Here is a 19,071-nt window from a genome sequence, read left to right as displayed (position 1 = left end):
CACTCCATGGTAGACTGAGATTGAGTTGAGACTTTTAAGGTTAGATACCAAAAATATTATATCTTTATATCTCTAATAGGATTTGATATACTACATTGAATGAAGATATCAAAAACTTTAACCAATAAAGATGAGTCCATGTATGATCCTTCTAGTCCAACTAAAATATTGATTTTAGTTTAGAGTAGATACATTAAGCTGAATTTGATTTTGAGAGTCAAAATAACAGTTGGGACTCAGCACACAAATTAACAATTGAAGTTTAACGTTTCATGCACAATGGAAGTTCTAAATGCATTATAGAGATTCTCCACTAACAAGACTTTAATTGATCTTGGACAGGATTTTTTTGGAGTTGGTAGGGATCGACCATGTATGGGTTGGTTCTGGTCTTGACTAGGCCCTGTGCCTTGTGAACTTGATGGGCTTGGGCCTACATCACCTCCATAGTATGAAACATCGTTTATATGGATTCTTGATTTTTCAAGCTATTAAAACCTAATTAGACCCATAAATTAAACATTTCAATAATTAGTTTAACTAGGTTCATAATATATATAACCAACAAGTGTATAGCAAATAGTGTGGTCTAGGAAGACTGGCCATCGGTCGGGTGTATGTTGAGTACTTAACATCTTCCCATCTTATAAATTGACACTAACCCAGAGATTTGGGGCAGACCAATCATTGAATCTTGAAGTTGATTTAGTGTACCTTCTATGAAGGAGGGGCACTATTTATGAGTCCTACACCCAAAATTTAGGTAGCGATTTCCGTTTTTCCTCTCTCTTCTCCAAGGTGTGGAAACCAGAGGATTTTTTTCACTCCCAGACATCCACACCAACCACCCAAATGTGTATGGTCCTCACGCTATAAATATTACATTTGGATTAATTGTGCAATATTCACTTATAATTAGGTCATGAATAATTTAGCATCCTTTGTCAAGTGATGTTATATTTTAACAATTTTAATAGGGGAAAATAATAAAATAAGATTGGCAAAAGTTTTTCTACGCTGACTAGTCTAGAGAGGTTTCGTGTACACCCTTTTTGTTGCCCTTAATAGAATTTTTTTTTCATAAAAAAATCTGCATAACATACATTATTAGTTACAAATAGTAGCAAACATAAATTGGTAGGAGAGAGAGAGAGAGAACACATGATTCTATCAGTTGTTCACAAAAGATAACTAATCAACGACCATTCTGTAATGATAGCATGACACTATCCTCCAACCTTCCTTGACAACTTGCATAGATAGTAGAACTATCCCCTGGAGTCTCTTGAGCAGTCGCAATGCTTGTAGAACTTATTAATGGTTCATCCAATAAGTGTTCAGTTTCCTCATATTCATGCTGTGACCATGTGTGTTCATAGAACATTTTCAAAGATTCAAGCTCTATTGCAACTTCTTTCATCGTTGGCCTATCTTCTCCTTTAACATTTAAGCATTTTCTTGCAAGCTCAGCAACTACCAAAATTTGCTCTCTATTTCTCTCATTTAGCACTCTGGCATCAACAATATGAAGAAATTTCTTCTTTTCCATTGAAGAAACAAAATGCATCGCTAAGCTTTTATGTTCCCCAAATCCTTCAGGTGAAAGTGGTTTTTGCCCAGTTAAGAGCTCCGCAAGAACAACACCAAAGCTATAAACATCACTTTTATCAGTCAATTGACCTTTATGGAAGCATTCTGGGTCTAAGTAGCCTAAGGTCCCTTGAATTAGTGTTGTCATTTGAGTTTGATCTAAAGGAACAAATCTTGAAGCCCCAAAATCAGATACTTTGGCCGTGTGATTATCATCTAATAGTATATTAGAAGACTTGACATCCCTATGAAGGATTGGTACTGAATGAGCAGAGTGCAAATATGCTAATGCACCAGCTGTTTCAGCAGCAATTCTTAAACGGTTTCCCCATGAAATAAAAGCTGCATGATTCCTGTTATGGATATGTTGGAAGAGGGTTCCATTGGAGATGAACTCGTAAACTAACAATGGAACCTCTGTCTCTAAACAACATCCCAAGAGCTTTACCACATTTCTATGATAAATTTGAGAAAGGATATTCACCTCATTTATGAACTCTATAATTTGCCCTTTGTCCATTTTTTTGGATTTCTTAACTGCCACGACTTTGCCTCCAAATAAGTTTCCTCTGAAAACCGTACCTTGCCCTCCTTGGCCAAGTATTTGAATCTCATGGAAGTTGTTTGTTGCCTTTTCTAGCTCTTCTATGGTAAAAATCTTGGCAATTTCTTCAACACCTTTATGCAAAGCTATTTGTTGCTGCAATAACAAGCCTCCATTTTGTTGGAAAAATTTTTGTCTGAGTTTGATAAGCCTTCTTCTCTTGAATGTCCAATATGAAAAAAATATGCAGACAAGTAGAAATATAGTACCTAGACCGGTACCTGCACAAAAAACCAGAAGTTAGATTTTAATTTTACTTTTTGTCATTTCATATATAGAATGTTGTTTTTAATCTAAAAACAGTTTCTTAACAATGAGGATTTTGGCTAGATATTTACAAGCCCACAAGGATTCTATTTTCAATATATATCTCAAATTTGAGATTTTGGTGTCAAATACATTGCATCCGAAGACTTTGATAACAAGACATGAGAGCTGCTTAAACTCAATTTGAGAGGGTGTAAAGTACCCTGCTTGCTCAAAGAACTTTCTCCCTTGATTTATTTTACTGGATAATATTATCATGCTTTTTCCCAAAAAAATAAAAATAAAAATAAGAAAATAGTCTATCAGTTTATAAAATTTAGCGCATCTCATTTGTCATGTGGAAAAGTACAAGATATCCTATATGGCTGTGTTATGCCATATGAAGATTCAAAATCGGTCCATGGTCATTAAGACCATAGAACCGTGGTACAACGAGGAACCATAATCCCAAAAAAGTCAATGCCGACTCATGGCCTATCCTCTTCCAATGCTCAGCTTGCACACAAAACACATGCCAATTTCTTAAATGGAAATAAGCCAAAATATCAAGGAAAGAGAGCAGATATGTCTCCTATGTCTCCCCCTAATTATCAACGCTTAAATCAATGATTTTATTCATATCTTTTCCCTAAGATAGATCCATCGGTTATGGCAATGATAGATTTAAATATTGTAAGAATGAATGAAGAAAGGTAAATGAATACATTAATCTTTTTCAAAGAAAGGCACCCTTGGACGTAGGTGATTGACCACCGAACCAAGTAAAACAGTGTGTCTTCATTCTCTTGTCTCTTTACCTTTCTTCATGTCTTCTCTCAATCTTAACAGGCTGGGTGGAAAAACACCAAAATAGAATAACTCTTTAGTTGGCTCTTTTCTCCCCTACCCCACTCCTCACAACATGGGACAAAAATCTACCTACCCTACCCAACTGAAACTAGATTACTTTACCTATCAAATGGACCGCACCCATTAACAAGAGCAGATCATGTCTTGTACATGTACAGTACAGGGCCCCCAAGGCCACTCACATAGAATCGACTCCTCTAGTGGGTTCTACAGTGGATTCCATGTGATTGGCCTTGGAAGGCCTTGGATGATACTTGTACAAGGACATGATCCACACATGGATTTTCTACCATGTAGACAGTTGATCATTTGGCTGTTAAAATTTAAAATTGGCATGTAGGAAAGGTTTAGGGTTCTAGCTCATGGAATGACGATATGGAAAAATAAATAAATTTTACCTGGAAAGTGGAAAAACATTCAACCCAAAAAAAAAAAAAAAAAAAAAAAAAAAAAATAAGAAAGAAAATTACCTAAAATAATGCCTATCAATGGAGGAGATTTCTCATCACGGGTACAACGGGTCCCATTTACCCAGCCATTGCCAAAGTAGCCTTGTGGACAAGAGCAATTGTAACTCCCATAGGTGTTGGTGCAACTAGCAATCGAGTAGCAAGAATTATTGTATCCTTTGTCACATTCGTCAATGTCTTTGTCAATCCAGCACCGACGCACATGCAAGAACAATGAAATTTTTTAGCAATGACAAAGCCAAAATGTATTTTTTTTTGCTAAAGGTCACCAGATATAATTAATAAAAAAGAAAAATTACAGAGTTAATGTGTAGGCATATCCAAACGATTACTAGATATGAACACCTTAGAACTTTCACCTTCGGCATAATCCTCAATATAACCAAAGTCATCTAAACAAAAAAATAATAATATTACGAAAATCTATATCTTGGTCTACAGAGAGTGTTCCACTCAAGTTCGAACTAAACATGAAAACGATACACAATCTGAGTAAACAATACACCCTTTTTTGCCATATCCTTAGCCGGATAATATGCCATTGGGTTTGGTTCTCTAAAGTAACGAGTAATTTTTCATTAAATGGAGTCCAAATAATTTTTCACATATATCCGAAATTGCCTGACAAAGCCAAAATGTATAGGTCATACTAGACATGCATTTTTGTTTCGAAAATACTAGCCTCATATATTTATAAGGAAAATTTTGTAATCATGATCTATAATTTACCTAAATCAATTACCACAGTTGGTAATTTTACTTTTGAAATGTAATATTTATTTTATTTTCAAATCAAAGAAATTTATTAAAAAGTAAACTAAATTTAATAATGAAATAAATTACACTAATGATTAAAAAAAATTATACTAATAATTACAAAAATTTTCACTTTATGATTGATTTAATTTCATTTTACTTCAAACCAAACAAATCCTATTTAGTAGTCATGATGCTTGGTGATGTCAACATGAGTGCAAGGACAATTTTGTATTCTCTTAGCAGTTGTGCATCTTTAAAGAACATCGGACGGTGCACCTCACTTGTGCAACTTCAAAAATCTAATGCACAAATGAGGTGCACCGAGTGCACCACACTTGACAGAATGAAAATCCGTACAAGAATAACCTATAAGATTAAAAAGAACAATGGACCAGATAATAAAACTGCAAATAAATGATCATGAAATCAGAAATTATTCAGAAATAAAAAACAAAAAAAGCAAGTACGGTAATTAATTACCTTGGCATCCTCGAGGAAGATAAGGGTTGCCTTTGAAACCATTTTTGCAGAAACATTGATAGCCAGGGCCATTTGTGGCATTAGAGCAATAGCTATTTTGACCACAAGCATACGAATGTGAATCTCGAACTGCTACTTCACATGTTTGATTCCCAATAGCCCAATCCAACACCACCGGAATAGTCGAATTGGCAAAGTTATCAGCCGAGAGATCTGAGAATTTGAAGTCGAACCAGTCTTGATCAGCCAAGAAAGCATAGCTGCAAGGATTGGACCGCCAAATCCTTGTATGGTTATATAAACTCCCAAGAATCACACTGAAACGTTTGAGATTTAAAGGAATTGAAGTCTGGCAACAACCGATACCAGTGCAAGAACCATTCTTCACACTCTTCATGTCTCTGCACACGGACATGCACCCAAGTGTGAAGTAATTATCCACATAATCAGCTATGTTTGCAAGTGTGTCGCATCCGATACTTATAAACTTGTTTCGGGTGGCTGAGAAGGTGAAAGGCGTACCTCTCAAAGTCATCCAGTAGGTTTGCCCAATTGCTTTTCCAGTAGAATTGTAACACTGAAAAGCATAATAGCTGCTAACGCTTATCTCTGGGACTTCTAATGATATCTGGAGGACTTCAGTGTCCCCCCCTATGTAAGCTCTAAGGCTGCTGCTGCCGTTCCTGGCCTCGCATGTTATACGATAAAAACTATCATTAGAACCCCCCATGAAGCAACCTTCTCCAATTCCAAATGGGTAGGGAACGCTTACATTTCCACATTTTTCTTGGCAGCCAGGGAAGGTTAGAGGTGGAACTGTAATGGCTGCTGCACCTAAAGCTGGTGATAGAAGACTGATAAGAAGCAAAATCAGAATCATGGTTTGGATCAGTTATCTTTTTCAGTTGTTTCCCTTGAGTGCCTTTCGTGGGCTATAAATAACTTCCAAGTCTTTTAGGCAAAGAGGGCTGGCCTTGCTTATCTTGTTGATCATGGAAACAATTAATTAAGGAATTGATCATGGAGTTACTAACCTCCCTATGGTATGAAACTTCTTTCTTTGACTTGGGCAAAGACTACACAATGAACTGTTGGAGGACGAAATTTTCATACTCCGCATAATAAATGATTACAAGAATAAATATATCAAGGGCTAGGATTATCCTGAAAGTCTGAGGAAACTCCCCTCCAAGGCAGCAGTATGAGGCATGGTTATTTTAGTGCATAGTATCGGAATAGGTAATCGGCAACACGTAAAATTAATAAGATATCGATACGGTATCGGCTTGGATTGGCTGTATCAGATAAAATTATCCTTAAATTTCCTTTAAAAATGAGTTTTTTTGATTATTTTACCCCTTATACGTACTGTGCTATTGATATAGTATTGACACAATATCGATGACTAGCAAAATCAATACGTATCATCTGTATATACATATCTTCCGATACAGACGATACGATACTGATACTTAAAACCATGGTATGAGGTCATGAGTCGACCGCATGTCTTATTTAATGGGTAATTTTCAAGTTGCTCCACATGTGTTTTTATATCCCAAAGATGATTGATATTCCCTTTACCTAAAATAGGAAGATTTGATTGATATCCATAATGAAGTAAACAAGCAATCCACAACGTACAATGAATTGACTTTTTTTTTTTAAAAAAAAAAAAGGAATTATTGACCTACGCTTCATCCTTCTAGATTGAGCCTCCGCACTTACCGGATATCATTTTTCAAACTCCTCATTGATTGTGTAGCATGTAAATTTTTTCTTACATTGTTATTGTAAGAAAATGAGCAACGGTAAACATGGTTTGTAGTATGGTTCTAGAATTGGTAAATTTGCCTGGATGGGATCAGTATCGACCCAGACCGGGAGCTACACTGATCTCAATCCTTGAAAGATCTGATACCGATCCAGTGATACAACCCGAGGGTAAAAAATAATGAAAACCTAATTTTTATTAAGATGTAGGCGCAATTCCATCTAATCCGGCCAGTTTGATTCAGGACGATCTGAATCAATATCGACTAAGACCAATCCAGATCTGATTCCCAATTAAATAAACTATGATGGTGAAAGGGGATGAAAGGGACTAAATTGAAGGAAACAACAAAACTTGATGCATTGTGAAATATGCCTAAAGAATACCCTTGGGTACAAAAACAAAACCGGAGAATAAGATTGACAGTATCAATTATCAAAGCTAATCCATTTGGACATTGGCGGCATAGATAGAGGTTATTGATTGAACACCGTCCACTTGTATGACTTTGACTTCAATCAAGCATAGGACAAAGCTTTGCTCGTTTTCTACCCAAAAAATAACAAAAAAAGAAAAAACCAATGCTTGCTCATGGAATTTGACTTCAATCAAACTAGGGACAAAACTTGCTCGTCGTGGTGCTCAATCGAAAGGAGGAATCTAGCTGGGTTTACAGTCAAACCATTCTGAAGTAATTGTCGCCACCCTCGCTGTTGCTTGCGGATTAATCCTTCTTTCGGCTTTTCTCGTGCATTGTTAGAATTTTTTTCAGGGTTTTAAGTCAATTTGTTCGGCCAAAGAGCCTTCCATGAGTGCATCTAATGCAATTGCTGTCAAGTCAAGGTTAGTTGATAAGAAGGTGCCTTTGGATACTCAAATGTCAGCAATGGTCGATGTCTAGCTAAAGTCTGCTTTGATTAAATGTTTCTGGTCTACTAACGTTGTTAACAATGTTGATCGATGGCTTCAAGTTTCAACCATTAATGTAAATCCATTTCTCTTTCCTTGAGGATGATGGACCCTTTGTAGTTTTAATAGAAATATGAATATTTTCATTGTCAACCCAAAGAAAAGAATAAATTTCTGTGTAGACTTAGTATAAAAGTTTGGGTTTTTTACAATTACCACCCCAAAAACTTTACTATCTACCATTACCCCCCCAAAATCTTTGAAACAACTGTTACCCCCCCATGCTGCAGACTAATAACCAACTGAACCCCGCCGTTACAGACCTGTAACGGTGGGGGTTAGTCGTGATGGTTTGCCGTTTTCATGATTTTATTAGGACCAAAATACCCTTAGTAGTAAAATAAACCATTGTCACAGATTTGTTAGGACTAAAATGCCCTTACTAGTGGAATAAACCCTATTCTTCACTTTCTCTTCACCTCATCCTCTTCACTTCATCCTCTTCGTTTCAACTGTTGCAGCAAATTGGAGGAAGAAGGAGAAGCTCAGCTCAGCCCTCTTCTCAGGCCACGATTTCTTCCACCGTATAGAGAGGTGTCACCGTTAAAGGAAAAAATGTAGTTGATTGCTCTCTGAGAAGGGAAGAGAGAAGTGAAACCGGAGGAAGAAGAAGAACTTATCTCAGCCCTCTTCTCAGGCCACGATTTTAGCCCTCTCTGGTTTAACTATCTCCATCGTCTCAGGTGACATTGCAATTTCCGGCGAAGTTAAGGTTGTCTTCTTCTCCTTATTTTCTCTCTTCGATTAGGGCATAATTTCACAATGTGTTGTTGTACCCTTTTGATATTTGTTGTAGATGATCTCTTGCATTAGATATTGTTTATTTTCTTCTCCTCCACCAGTTACATTTTTAATCCCATTTGTGTTCTATACACTCCAATGGAAAATTTCATTTGTGGTCTTCTATTTCGTCTCGTTCACCATGAATATTGTCTGAATATTGTCTTTTTCTCTAGATCTAACCATTGTTCCTTGAAATATTTTAGGGTTCATATCTATTGATCAAACATAACCATTGATTTAGATTTGGTCCTGATCAGACCATTGAATTGGTATATCTTGATAGTTGCCAAATTTTGAAATTTTCAAGTTACTATTTCTGGGTAAGCATTATAATAGCCTATCCAACCATTGGATCATTATCAAAATTTGAAGGTTTTAAGCCCCAACCTAGCCCTATACTCGACCAGAGTTTGGGCCTAATCCGGACTGTTGATTTCAAGTTATTACTTTTCTCCTATCCTGCTGATTCCAAACACCCTACGATTCTGCTTGTTGGGGATATTTGCTATTGTTTTATTAGTTTGTGCTCTGTGTTCTGCTGTTGTGACTGATTTGGTGCTGCTGTTATATATTCTTTAATTCAATGGGTGATTCAAAATCCCCTGTGGACTTGATGAATGTCCAAATTACTACTACTAAACACAATGGAACATTCAACTATCTTCTGTGGCCACAGGTTGTGAATGTATAAATCAATGCAAAAGGGAAATTGAAATACTTGATTTCAAAACCTCCCTTTGCCAACTCTAAAGATTATGAGTGGATGTGTGAAGATGATACTATACTTGTGTGGATGTGGAATAGTATGAATACGTCTCTTGCTTGGTTGTAGGACTTGGGGAACAAGTGGATAGCGATCTTTTTTGTCAACTCATTTAGATCCCCATATACAAACACCCAGCTGCAAATGGGTTTCTAGAGAATGAAAAGCCAAGTAATTTCTAAAGAAATTATGGAAGTGGGTATTTGTTTGACAATTCATGAAAACATCAAATACTTCTTTGTTTAAAAAGGAAACAAAGGCTAATTAATCTATGGCTTGTTCTCCTGGAATGTTTGCAAGTAAGATATCATCTGAGAGTGTGAATACCGGCTGTGCAAGGTGGGTGAGGTTCCAAAACATGGAATGTTATTACCGGAGGAGATCTGCTGTGAGGATTTCAGAGTCAATGGACAACCTAGATAGGCTGTATTATATTTGTTTTAACAGAGACAATGGTGGTTGCAGATTCTTCAAATGGGCAGTACCCATTGGTGAAACAAGCCAATCTGTGCATGCTAGTGATGCACCAAACAATGAGGGTGAAATAGAGCAGCAGAGAAGTGAAGAGATCGGTAGTCTGAATATTAGATTGAATACTGTAGAGAAGACTGTAGCAATAATGAAGATCACAAATCAAGTAGTAATAGCTTTGATTGTATTGTACTGTATTTGGAATGTAGTGATTTAAGTCTGAGAATTTCAAAGTCATTTTGTTGAAGTCTATTTTTGTTACTCTTGGGTTGTAATCATGAATGTTTATTAGTTTTGGGTTGTAATGATGCATGTTAATTATGGTTGAATATTGTAGTAAAGTAGCATCTCATCTGTCAACACTCAACAAGGTGGTTTACAAGTTGGATATTTTAGAGACCCGTCACTATAGGTGCCAACAAAGTTCTTTTTGTTTTTTTACTTTATGGTGTGGAATAGGAAAGGAGAAAAATAAACAAATAGAGAGAGAGAGAGGTACATGATTAACAGAGTCCTGAGATTTTTTACTGCTGTGCTGAGAGACTCATTGTCATTATTTCCCCAATGGTAAAAAAAACTGCTCCTAATCAATGAATGAGAATGGCCCAGAATATCACATTTAGTTTTAAATCTAGAGGTGCTCAAAATTCTTTAAAAAAATTTCTGAAAGAATGACAAATCCTGCGCAGCCCACAATTCTAAAAAAGTCATAATGAAATTACAAAGACCCATTGTACTTAATATTGTTACAAAAAACCTATGACCCAACACCTTAATACCAACCCAACCCCAAGACATATTTGTAACTTCTAAAGACATAGTTGCAGCATCTCATTGAAGTTGGCTCCTCAGCTCAAGATCACCTCACCATACCTACAAGTCATGAAACAAATTCCAAGTGACCAACTATACTTAAGTAAATGTTAAATGTTTGTTTTAAACAAATCAAGTTAATTACGTTTTACACCCCATTGATAATTAGTAGGACTCATACCCATTATTGTTGTGGGTTTGTTCTTCTGAGTGTCATAATCCTCTTCCTCACCATTTGATCCCTCTTTACTGTTCTCTTCCTCTTCTGCATTACTTCCAAATTCTTCATAGTCTTCATTACAACTCTCTGAACTATCACTTAAATCATCAGATTCTCTAGCTACATAATCAGAATCTGATGTGTCATTGTTCACTTCTTGTTCCTCACCCTCAAGTACCCTGCTAGTTGATGGATTGGTTGGATCAGGTGATGGAATGATTGCATCATTACTTCCCAAATCTACAGTGGTAGTAATAGTTGTAGTAGATCTCACAATACTAGCACTCCTACACCTACTAGACATACCAACTTCAGTAAAAGCAACCCCACTATCATGCATAACTGCAAAACTCCTATTGTCAAATGTGACTCGATTATGAGATGCATTACTTGATCTAAGAACAGCAGTCTGACTGCTATTATGCATCACAATAGCACCACCCTTCTGAACATTCATGTCACCATCCCTTTGAATATTTCTACCACCATCCCTTTGAGGATTACTGAAGCCACCCCTTCTTATATTAGCTTTTGGCCTAGTACTTGTAGACATATCAGTAAGGGGAACAACTGGATATGGTGCTCCAATCTCTGGTCTATTTCTTGCAGTATCATCCACAAACTTGACATGGTGTCCATTGATGGTAACATTATCAGTGTTATTACCAACTTGGACATTGTAGACATACATGTGGATACAATCAACTTGAGTACCAAGCATGTTTACCATTTCCATCACATCTTTATCTGTCTTCACTACCATATCTTTCATCTTGTCAACTGTCAAATATTTGACATTGAAGTCCACAGATCTCCCTTTGGGAATAGTATTCAAAAGTGAGTTATATATGTCAGATATCATATCTAGGTAACCATATCGTTCAACATCAATAATCTTTGTAAATGTGCCTTGAAGATAGTGGTACTGTACTTCAGTTGTTGTCATCTTAAAAATTAGAGACTGTTTGGCTACATGGTATATGGATTTTATAGAAAAGTGGGAGAAGCATCACATTAGTCAAGAACAATCATTAAAATTCAAGTTTGACAAATTACATCCAAGTATCAATATTATTAGATAAACTTCTCAACTAAAGAAACAAATACAAGATTATCCATTAGATAAACTTCTCAATTACAATGAGGATTTCAGTTTCAAGAAGGGAAGAAGTTAGGGCTTTTAAATGGAAAAAAATTCATGCAAAAGCCTGAACCTTTGCCTATTTTTAGAACCAAATTTGCAGCACCCCATTGAATTTGGGTCACATACAAGAAAAATGCAATTTACACAGTCAAACTACAACAAAGTTGGGTCACATTAAAACAAAATGCAAGTGACAATGAGTGTTGACTTGGATGAAATATGATCCATATTTCTGGTGGGATCTATGAGAACAGTCTGTTTGCTATGGTCCATGCATTTTGTATTGGTCTTTCATTTGCAAAATAACCATGACTGCTGGTTTACTATGATTATGTTTAAAGGGAGGGCAGCTGCCTCCTTAGTTAATGAACTAAAATAGAATGAACATCATTTCTATCAACATAGAAGAGAATCAACAAATTTGACTACTTAACTAGCTAAATCCCATGTAACCAGGCAAGAGATTGATCAAGGAATGCATTCTTTATGTAGCATCTTGAAGAGAAAAATAGAAAATCTCTCTATTTTCAAGCAAAAATAGAACACCAGACACAGACGCCAAACATGTTTATGAAGATGGTATGAACAGTTTTTGCCATGAAGAAACTTACATTTAATTTTGTAATTTAGAAAGATCAGCCTCGGATTCTCTATTCACCATGAGCACCTTCCCTAAAAATCAATTCACCTAGCATGTCTAAAATGGCAGCCCCCATTAGGACCATACAGAAATGCACAGGGGGTTTACCAGGCCAGCTGGCCACCCCTCTCACCCCACTTCACTCTCTCTTTGTCTCTCTCAAAAACTCTTTCCTCCTTCTTCTCTGCCATCATTACACTTTCTGGCTTATATCATGAATTCACTCTCATTTGTTTATCAGCTATGTACTAAATAGTTCAATTTTACTGCAAAGAAGTCCCCGCCAATAAATCAAACAACACCATTACAGAACCTCAGTGAGCTTTTATACCATCTTGTGCTTGATTTCAAGGGTGTACAGTTTAAGGCTAGTAATATACATGCTCTTCTACAGAGCTTAAAGACAAAACTACAAAAGAAATGAGCAAGTAAAAGAAAGGAAAATACTAGAATTTCTTACAATAGAATGTTAAGACAAATAAGACAAATGTGAATATGAGGGAAATACGCCAGATCAAAAGACAGGTTATCTGCTCAAGCACAATTATCTGTGACAAGGTTTCTGTACTGATCCTTACAGGAAATAGAGAAGGGAATCCTAAGCAAATGGGAGGAAATAAGGAAAATGGGTTGATGTGTGCCAATGCCATGAACGCCATTTACCATTGGATAAGGGGTCTATAATCTTCCCAAACGTCACCACCACCCCCACTTCAATGCAACATTAAAAAAGAGAAATTGGACAGATCTCACACAAAACAGAGACAGATCCAATAATACCATTATCATAATCACAAAAGGAACAATCCCACTCTAAAATGGACTGATCTCACACAAAATAGAGACAGATGAGTTCAATAAACGACAGATCTACGGTAGCAACAAATTGACAGAAAATCTTTTCAAAACATTCACAGCGAATACAAATTTGAGCCGAAAACCTTAGTTCTTAGCGAGTTTGAACCGAAAAATATACCTTTGTGCCCTTGCTCGCTTCTCTCTTCCCTTCTCAGAGAGCAATCTGCGTTTTTTCCTTCTGTCTTGCTCCGAGAGCTTTAACGGTGGCACCGGCACCTCTCTATCCTTTTATAGGGTGGAAGAAATCATGGCCTGAGAAGAGGGCTGAGCTGAGCTTCTCCTTCTTCCTCCGGTTTGCCGCAACAGTTGAAACGAAGAGGATGAAGTGAAGAGGATGAGGTGAAGAGAAACTGAAGAATAGGGTTTATCCCACTAGTAAGGGCATTTTAGTCATAACAAATCTGTGACAATGGTTTATTTCACTACTAAGGGTATTTTGGTCCTAATAAAATCGTGAAAACGGCAAACCATCACGACTAACCCCCACCGTTACAGGTCTGTAACGGCGGGGTTCAGTTGGTTATTAGTCTGCAGCACGGGGGGGTAATAGTTGTTTCAAAGATTTTGGAGGGGTAATGGTAGATAGTAAAATTTTTGGGGTGGTAATTGTAAAAAACCCTAAAAGTTTTATCTCTTGGTTTCATACTTAGTTTCGGTTTGCAGCATCAAACTTCATTGATTGCTTTGATTTTATTTACAATGAGTTTGTTACCATGATTGGAATTTAATCTCTCAAACTTAGCCAACCATAGTCAATGGTTCTAATGTAAAACTATGCTGACTCCCAGCTGTTATTTTGACTCTCAAAATCCAAATTTAGCTTAATGGAAATGTGTTTACTCCAAACCTGTAGTCAAATTAAGTTCTACATGAGGTGAAAAAAGAGAGTCAAAAATAACTAATGGCAATCCGGCATACTTGCTTGTTTTGTTTTGTTTGTTTTTTTTATTTTTTTATTTTTTTTATTTTTTTTTAAGGTAGTATTAATTTATTGAAAAAAATAAAAATAACAAAGTCTTATCTTAATTAAATGGGGTCGGTTACAGGGATCTTTGTCCACCAATCAACTATATTTGAAATCATATTTGATACAAGGCCTAAGCTATGCATAACTTTCCTCATCACTTCTCCTAAGGTCATTTTATGTATGCCCCTGGTGCATTTAGTTCCCTTCAATTTGAATCAAAGCACTCTTCCATACAAGGGCACCTAAAGGCCTCCGTTGAATATGGCTATACCACCTCAAACAACTGTCTTATAGCTTATCATATATTGGAGTTACTCCCAAACCAGTTCTAATATATTCATGCCTTACTTTATCCATTGTAGTTTTGTCACTCATCTATCTCAATATCCTCATATCCATTACATTGAATATAACAATATGATGCTTCTCAACTGCTTAACATTCTACACCATACATAATAATTGGTCGTATAACTATCTTATAAAATTTTCCTTTAAGTTTTAAAGGAATACGTCTATTACACAACACTCTGGATACACCTTTCCACTTCATCTACCATATTTTAATTCTCTGTGAAATATCATTTTCTATATCTTCTTTTTTTATGATTAAACCAAAATATTTAAAATAATCTCTTTGCAAAATCTCCCTCTCTTTGAAAAGGCAAACTAACAATACACCTCCTGAACAGACCCCGTTAGACCCAAAGGAACCCACCAAAATTAAAGAAAATTACAAATTACAATTTTCAAAAGGAATTTTCCATCCGGACAACAACCACACAAAAGGTCACTCAATAATATACAATAATATACATGTAACTACACTAATAGACATTTTGTAAGCCTATGTGATTTCATTAAGATCGGTTAATGATTAGATTGGATCAATGACTCATTATTGAGACATAATACAAAAATAAGGATTAGACCGGTGACGAGTGGATTTAATCCTCTACAGTCAATCTTTTTCTTTCTTTCTTCTCGAGCTCGACACCATTGAATGAAGCATTTTCCACGTGTTGAGCTCTTAAAACCGAACTGCAAGGTACCACAAAATCATGGCACTACAGAGGATTTTTTCCCGTGATGAATCCAGTCCATTGACTATTAGGAAGGCATTCGACAATTGATGCGTAATGGTGATCATCAGGCTCTACCAAAAAATAAATGGTGACTATCAGGCTAGCAAAATCCCAATAGGGACAGACCCTCGAAAGGGAAGGTATTCAGGGAGTGTCATAATGTATGCAGCTAGGGGTGTCAACCAATCGGTTCGGTCCCCTTTTTTTCAATTTCGGTGTGGCTTTTAGAGAAATAGAAACCGAACCAATAAGGACTTTTTGGTTTCAGCTCGATTTCGGTTTCGTGTCGATTTCCATTTATGATAATAGATTGATAGCGGTTTGGATTCAATTCAATACCGGGTTTTTTTAAACAAGTTGAGTTCGGTTTGTGCCTATTTTCTTCTCTTTCTCGTTTCAACTACATTCATTAGCCCCACACTTAAAAAGGAGATCAATGGAACAAACATTGTTACTAATCAATTTCCTTATATATTTTCATAACTTCATAGTCATTGATTTGTAACAATTTCCCTTACAACCATAAATTTGCTCACTAATATTGAAATCAATTCAATTATTCATAACCTTATACTCATTATTTTTTTTATTGGTTTCATTCTGTTTGATTTTTGATTTGTTATTGGTCGGTCTGATGTAGTTCGGTTTTCAATTCGTCCCGTCATTCTCCGATCCAAAACCAATCCAATAAGGATGGTTTCGATTAGATCTCAAATTTTTTCGGTTGGCTTCGATCGATCTTAAAAGTTCAGGTTAAGATTTGACACCCTTATATGCAACTTTACCCCTACTTTCATAGAAAAACCATTTACAATCTCAAACCCATGACTATTTAATTACAATACAGCATCTTTTACCATTTCATCAAGACCCGCCTTTTATCAATAAAACAAAAAAAAAAAAAAGTTATTTGCACATTGGGAGTAGAGATTGAATAATTAGAAGAACCAACATCATTATCAAAAGGGTTGAAAAGATTTAAACGGGAAGGATTGGATGTCATTCCTTGGTGGAAAAGTACAGGAATGTGCTAATCTATTTGCACATTGGGGTTAAAGGTTATTTGATTGAAGACCATCCACTTGCATGACTTTCACTTCAATCAAGCAAAGGACAAAACTTGCTAAGCTAGTTTGCTCGTCATATTTGACTTCAAATCAAAGCGAAGGACAAAGCTTGATCGTCGTAGTATCGTACGGTGAATCTAGCTGGGTCTACATTCAAACCATTCTGAGGTAATTGTCGCCCTCACCGTCGCTTGCGGGTTGGTGGCTCTTTCCTTCGGCTTTCTCGTGCTTGTCGTGTGGAAATGTGATGTAATCTGATTGTTATGCGGCTTCATCATCCTTATTATCAACATTCATTTTTTAAGGGGTTGTAAGTCAATTTATTCGGCGAAAACCCCTTCATGAGTCAAACACTTAATTTGGAGACGTTAGGCCTAATTGATAAGAAGTTGGGCTTGGATACTCAATGTCAGTCATTGATGTCTTGTTTGATAATATTTCTATTGTCTTTTTGTTATATTGCATTGGACATCTTCTTTTATTAATGGTTTCAGGTCTGCTAACTTTGATACCATGCATGGTTTCAAACTCTCCAACTCTATAAATTCATTTTTTTTTTTCTTTAGTTCTTGAGTTTGTAATTTTAATGAAAAGATGAACAGTTTAAATAAATATCTGCAATCAATGTAATATATCGATTCTTATTAAATGTATAATATTTTTGGTCTCTAATCTTAAAATCTTAACTCAATCTAAGTTTTACACAGTGAAAAATAACTAAAATATAAAAAGTAAGAGTTAGTTAGAATATATTAATTGTTGATAATACAAAGATAAAATAAATACAAAAGACAAGTCTTATATTTAAGTTGAACCATCAAATTTGACAAAGTGACTAATCCAAATAGATGGTCATTTTACCAATGCCAACAAATTAATTGTTTCGTAGGCCATGAGTTGACAATTGATGAGTTTGTATTTTGCCTCAGTAAGTCATAATTTGAAAGAGTTTTTTTTTTTCCTGATCATATAGTTAAACTATCACAATCACAAAATACTACAACATTAAAATTAAAATCCAACTTAGAGTGTAGGTAGTAAAACATATTATTGAAAAATCATATCCATTATTGATTGAAGGAGTCCAACATTTAAAATAAGAACCACTTGTGAATAGGTCCATTTTTTTTTCTCTCACTTTGGAACGGGAGTGACGTTTATGGGGTGAGGTGTGAAATCTAAGCAAAAAAGGGAAAGCGGTATTATCTTAAGAATTTTTTTTATTATATAACAAAATAACCTGTACAAGAAAAGCGAGATAATATAGATAGCTGTTGCACAGACGGAGAAGCTCATCTTATTCAATGTAGCTGACTAGAGAGTCTCTTGCTACTTCAATTTGGATCGTCTACAGCGCAACTGCCTGTCCTACCTATGCTATGCAGGCACAGGGCCACGTGCAAAGATCGTCTTATCTCTGCCCTAGCACCTTACCCGAGTGGGGATAAGACGATCTTTGCACACAGCCCTATGTCTACGCAGCACAGGCAGGACGGGCAGCTGCACCGTAGACAAACTGAATCGTTGCTACTTTGGGGCCCTAGGGTCCTTTTCCATTTATGGAAATCAGATCAAAGGCACAATCGGTCCAAGTCAATCAGAATCTAATTATAATGGACGGACTAAACCTACAGCCTTAGATATGAAAACTTTTGATTGTGTGTGAGAGCCATTTTCTTGCAATTAAGCATATATACGGCTGTTGACATTTTTTTATTTAGACTTTTTATTTAGGGTCTTTTTATACATCACGATCAAGAGTGATACGGCTCACTCCACTATTTTTTTATATTTTGATGAGTTGAAGTAGAGGGATAAAATTTTGTAAATTCACCTTTCATATACAAAATTGTAGGGGATGGTGTCCATCTTTGAACATCGATCCTCTCCCTCTCTCTGAGAGATATTTTAGAATCACCCGTGGAGCAACGCGACAAATCAATAATTGCACTAATTTTCCTTTTTTTTTGTTAGATGATGTTTTAGTTAAGGATTTTTTCTAGCCTCATGGTCCTCGTATATCATGCACCAAATGCCCTTGAATTAACTATATGCCAAATTTAAATTTTAATTCAATTAAATACCCTTTATTTATTGGCCTCGTGGTCCTCATGTATCATGCACCAAAGTTATTTTGAGACAGAGACACAAAAGTGTTTTGAAAATATTTAAAATATAATTTATCAAATACCCATATAAAATGATAAGATTTACCCACATTGAAAAAGGAAAAGTATTATTGTATTAAAACTTGAAAAAGAAAAAAATATATATTGTTACAATTTTTTCACCAATTTTACTAATAACATGATATTCCCCTAAGAAAGTCTAACTAATAACACGATAATACATAATCAGATCAAATCAAATTAGAATCCCAATAAGGATTCAAAGTTAGATCACTATATCAGGGATCCAATGGATCAGATTGGGCAATTTCCTGACTGACATTGGGTCGGATTGATCAAATTTTAATCGAACCTTGTTATGTTTATAGCC

At 35.9% G+C, this 19,071-nt stretch overlaps 1 protein-coding gene across 1 annotated transcript; it reads right to left on the bottom strand.

Annotated features, from left to right (window-relative positions):
- Positions 1–1,195: 1,195 nt before the first annotated feature.
- On the bottom strand, positions 1,196–5,899 carry LOC122663207 (wall-associated receptor kinase 3-like). Its single transcript, XM_043858907.1, has 2 exons — positions 5,020–5,899; positions 1,196–2,415 (listed from the first exon to the last, which is right to left on the bottom strand). The coding sequence occupies exons 1-2, from the start codon at positions 5,897–5,899 to the stop codon at positions 1,196–1,198; spliced, it is 2,100 nt and encodes a 699-aa protein (XP_043714842.1).
- Between the last annotated feature and the right edge of the window lie 13,172 nt (positions 5,900–19,071).

This window comes from Telopea speciosissima, chromosome 5, assembly GCF_018873765.1.
Source record: "Telopea speciosissima isolate NSW1024214 ecotype Mountain lineage chromosome 5, Tspe_v1, whole genome shotgun sequence".
Lineage (NCBI taxonomy): Eukaryota > Viridiplantae > Streptophyta > Magnoliopsida > Proteales > Proteaceae > Telopea > Telopea speciosissima.
This window is presented reverse-complemented; position numbering and strand designations above follow the sequence as displayed.

Coding starts and splice junctions, on each gene's coding strand:
- LOC122663207 (XM_043858907.1), bottom strand. CDS start 5,899: ATGATTCTGATTTTGCTTCTTATCAGTCTTCTATCACCAGCTTTAGGT. Junction 2,416..5,019: donor TCTTCCTCGAGGATGCCAAG/GTAATTAATTAC, acceptor TTTTTTGTGCAG/GTACCGGTCTAGGTACTATA.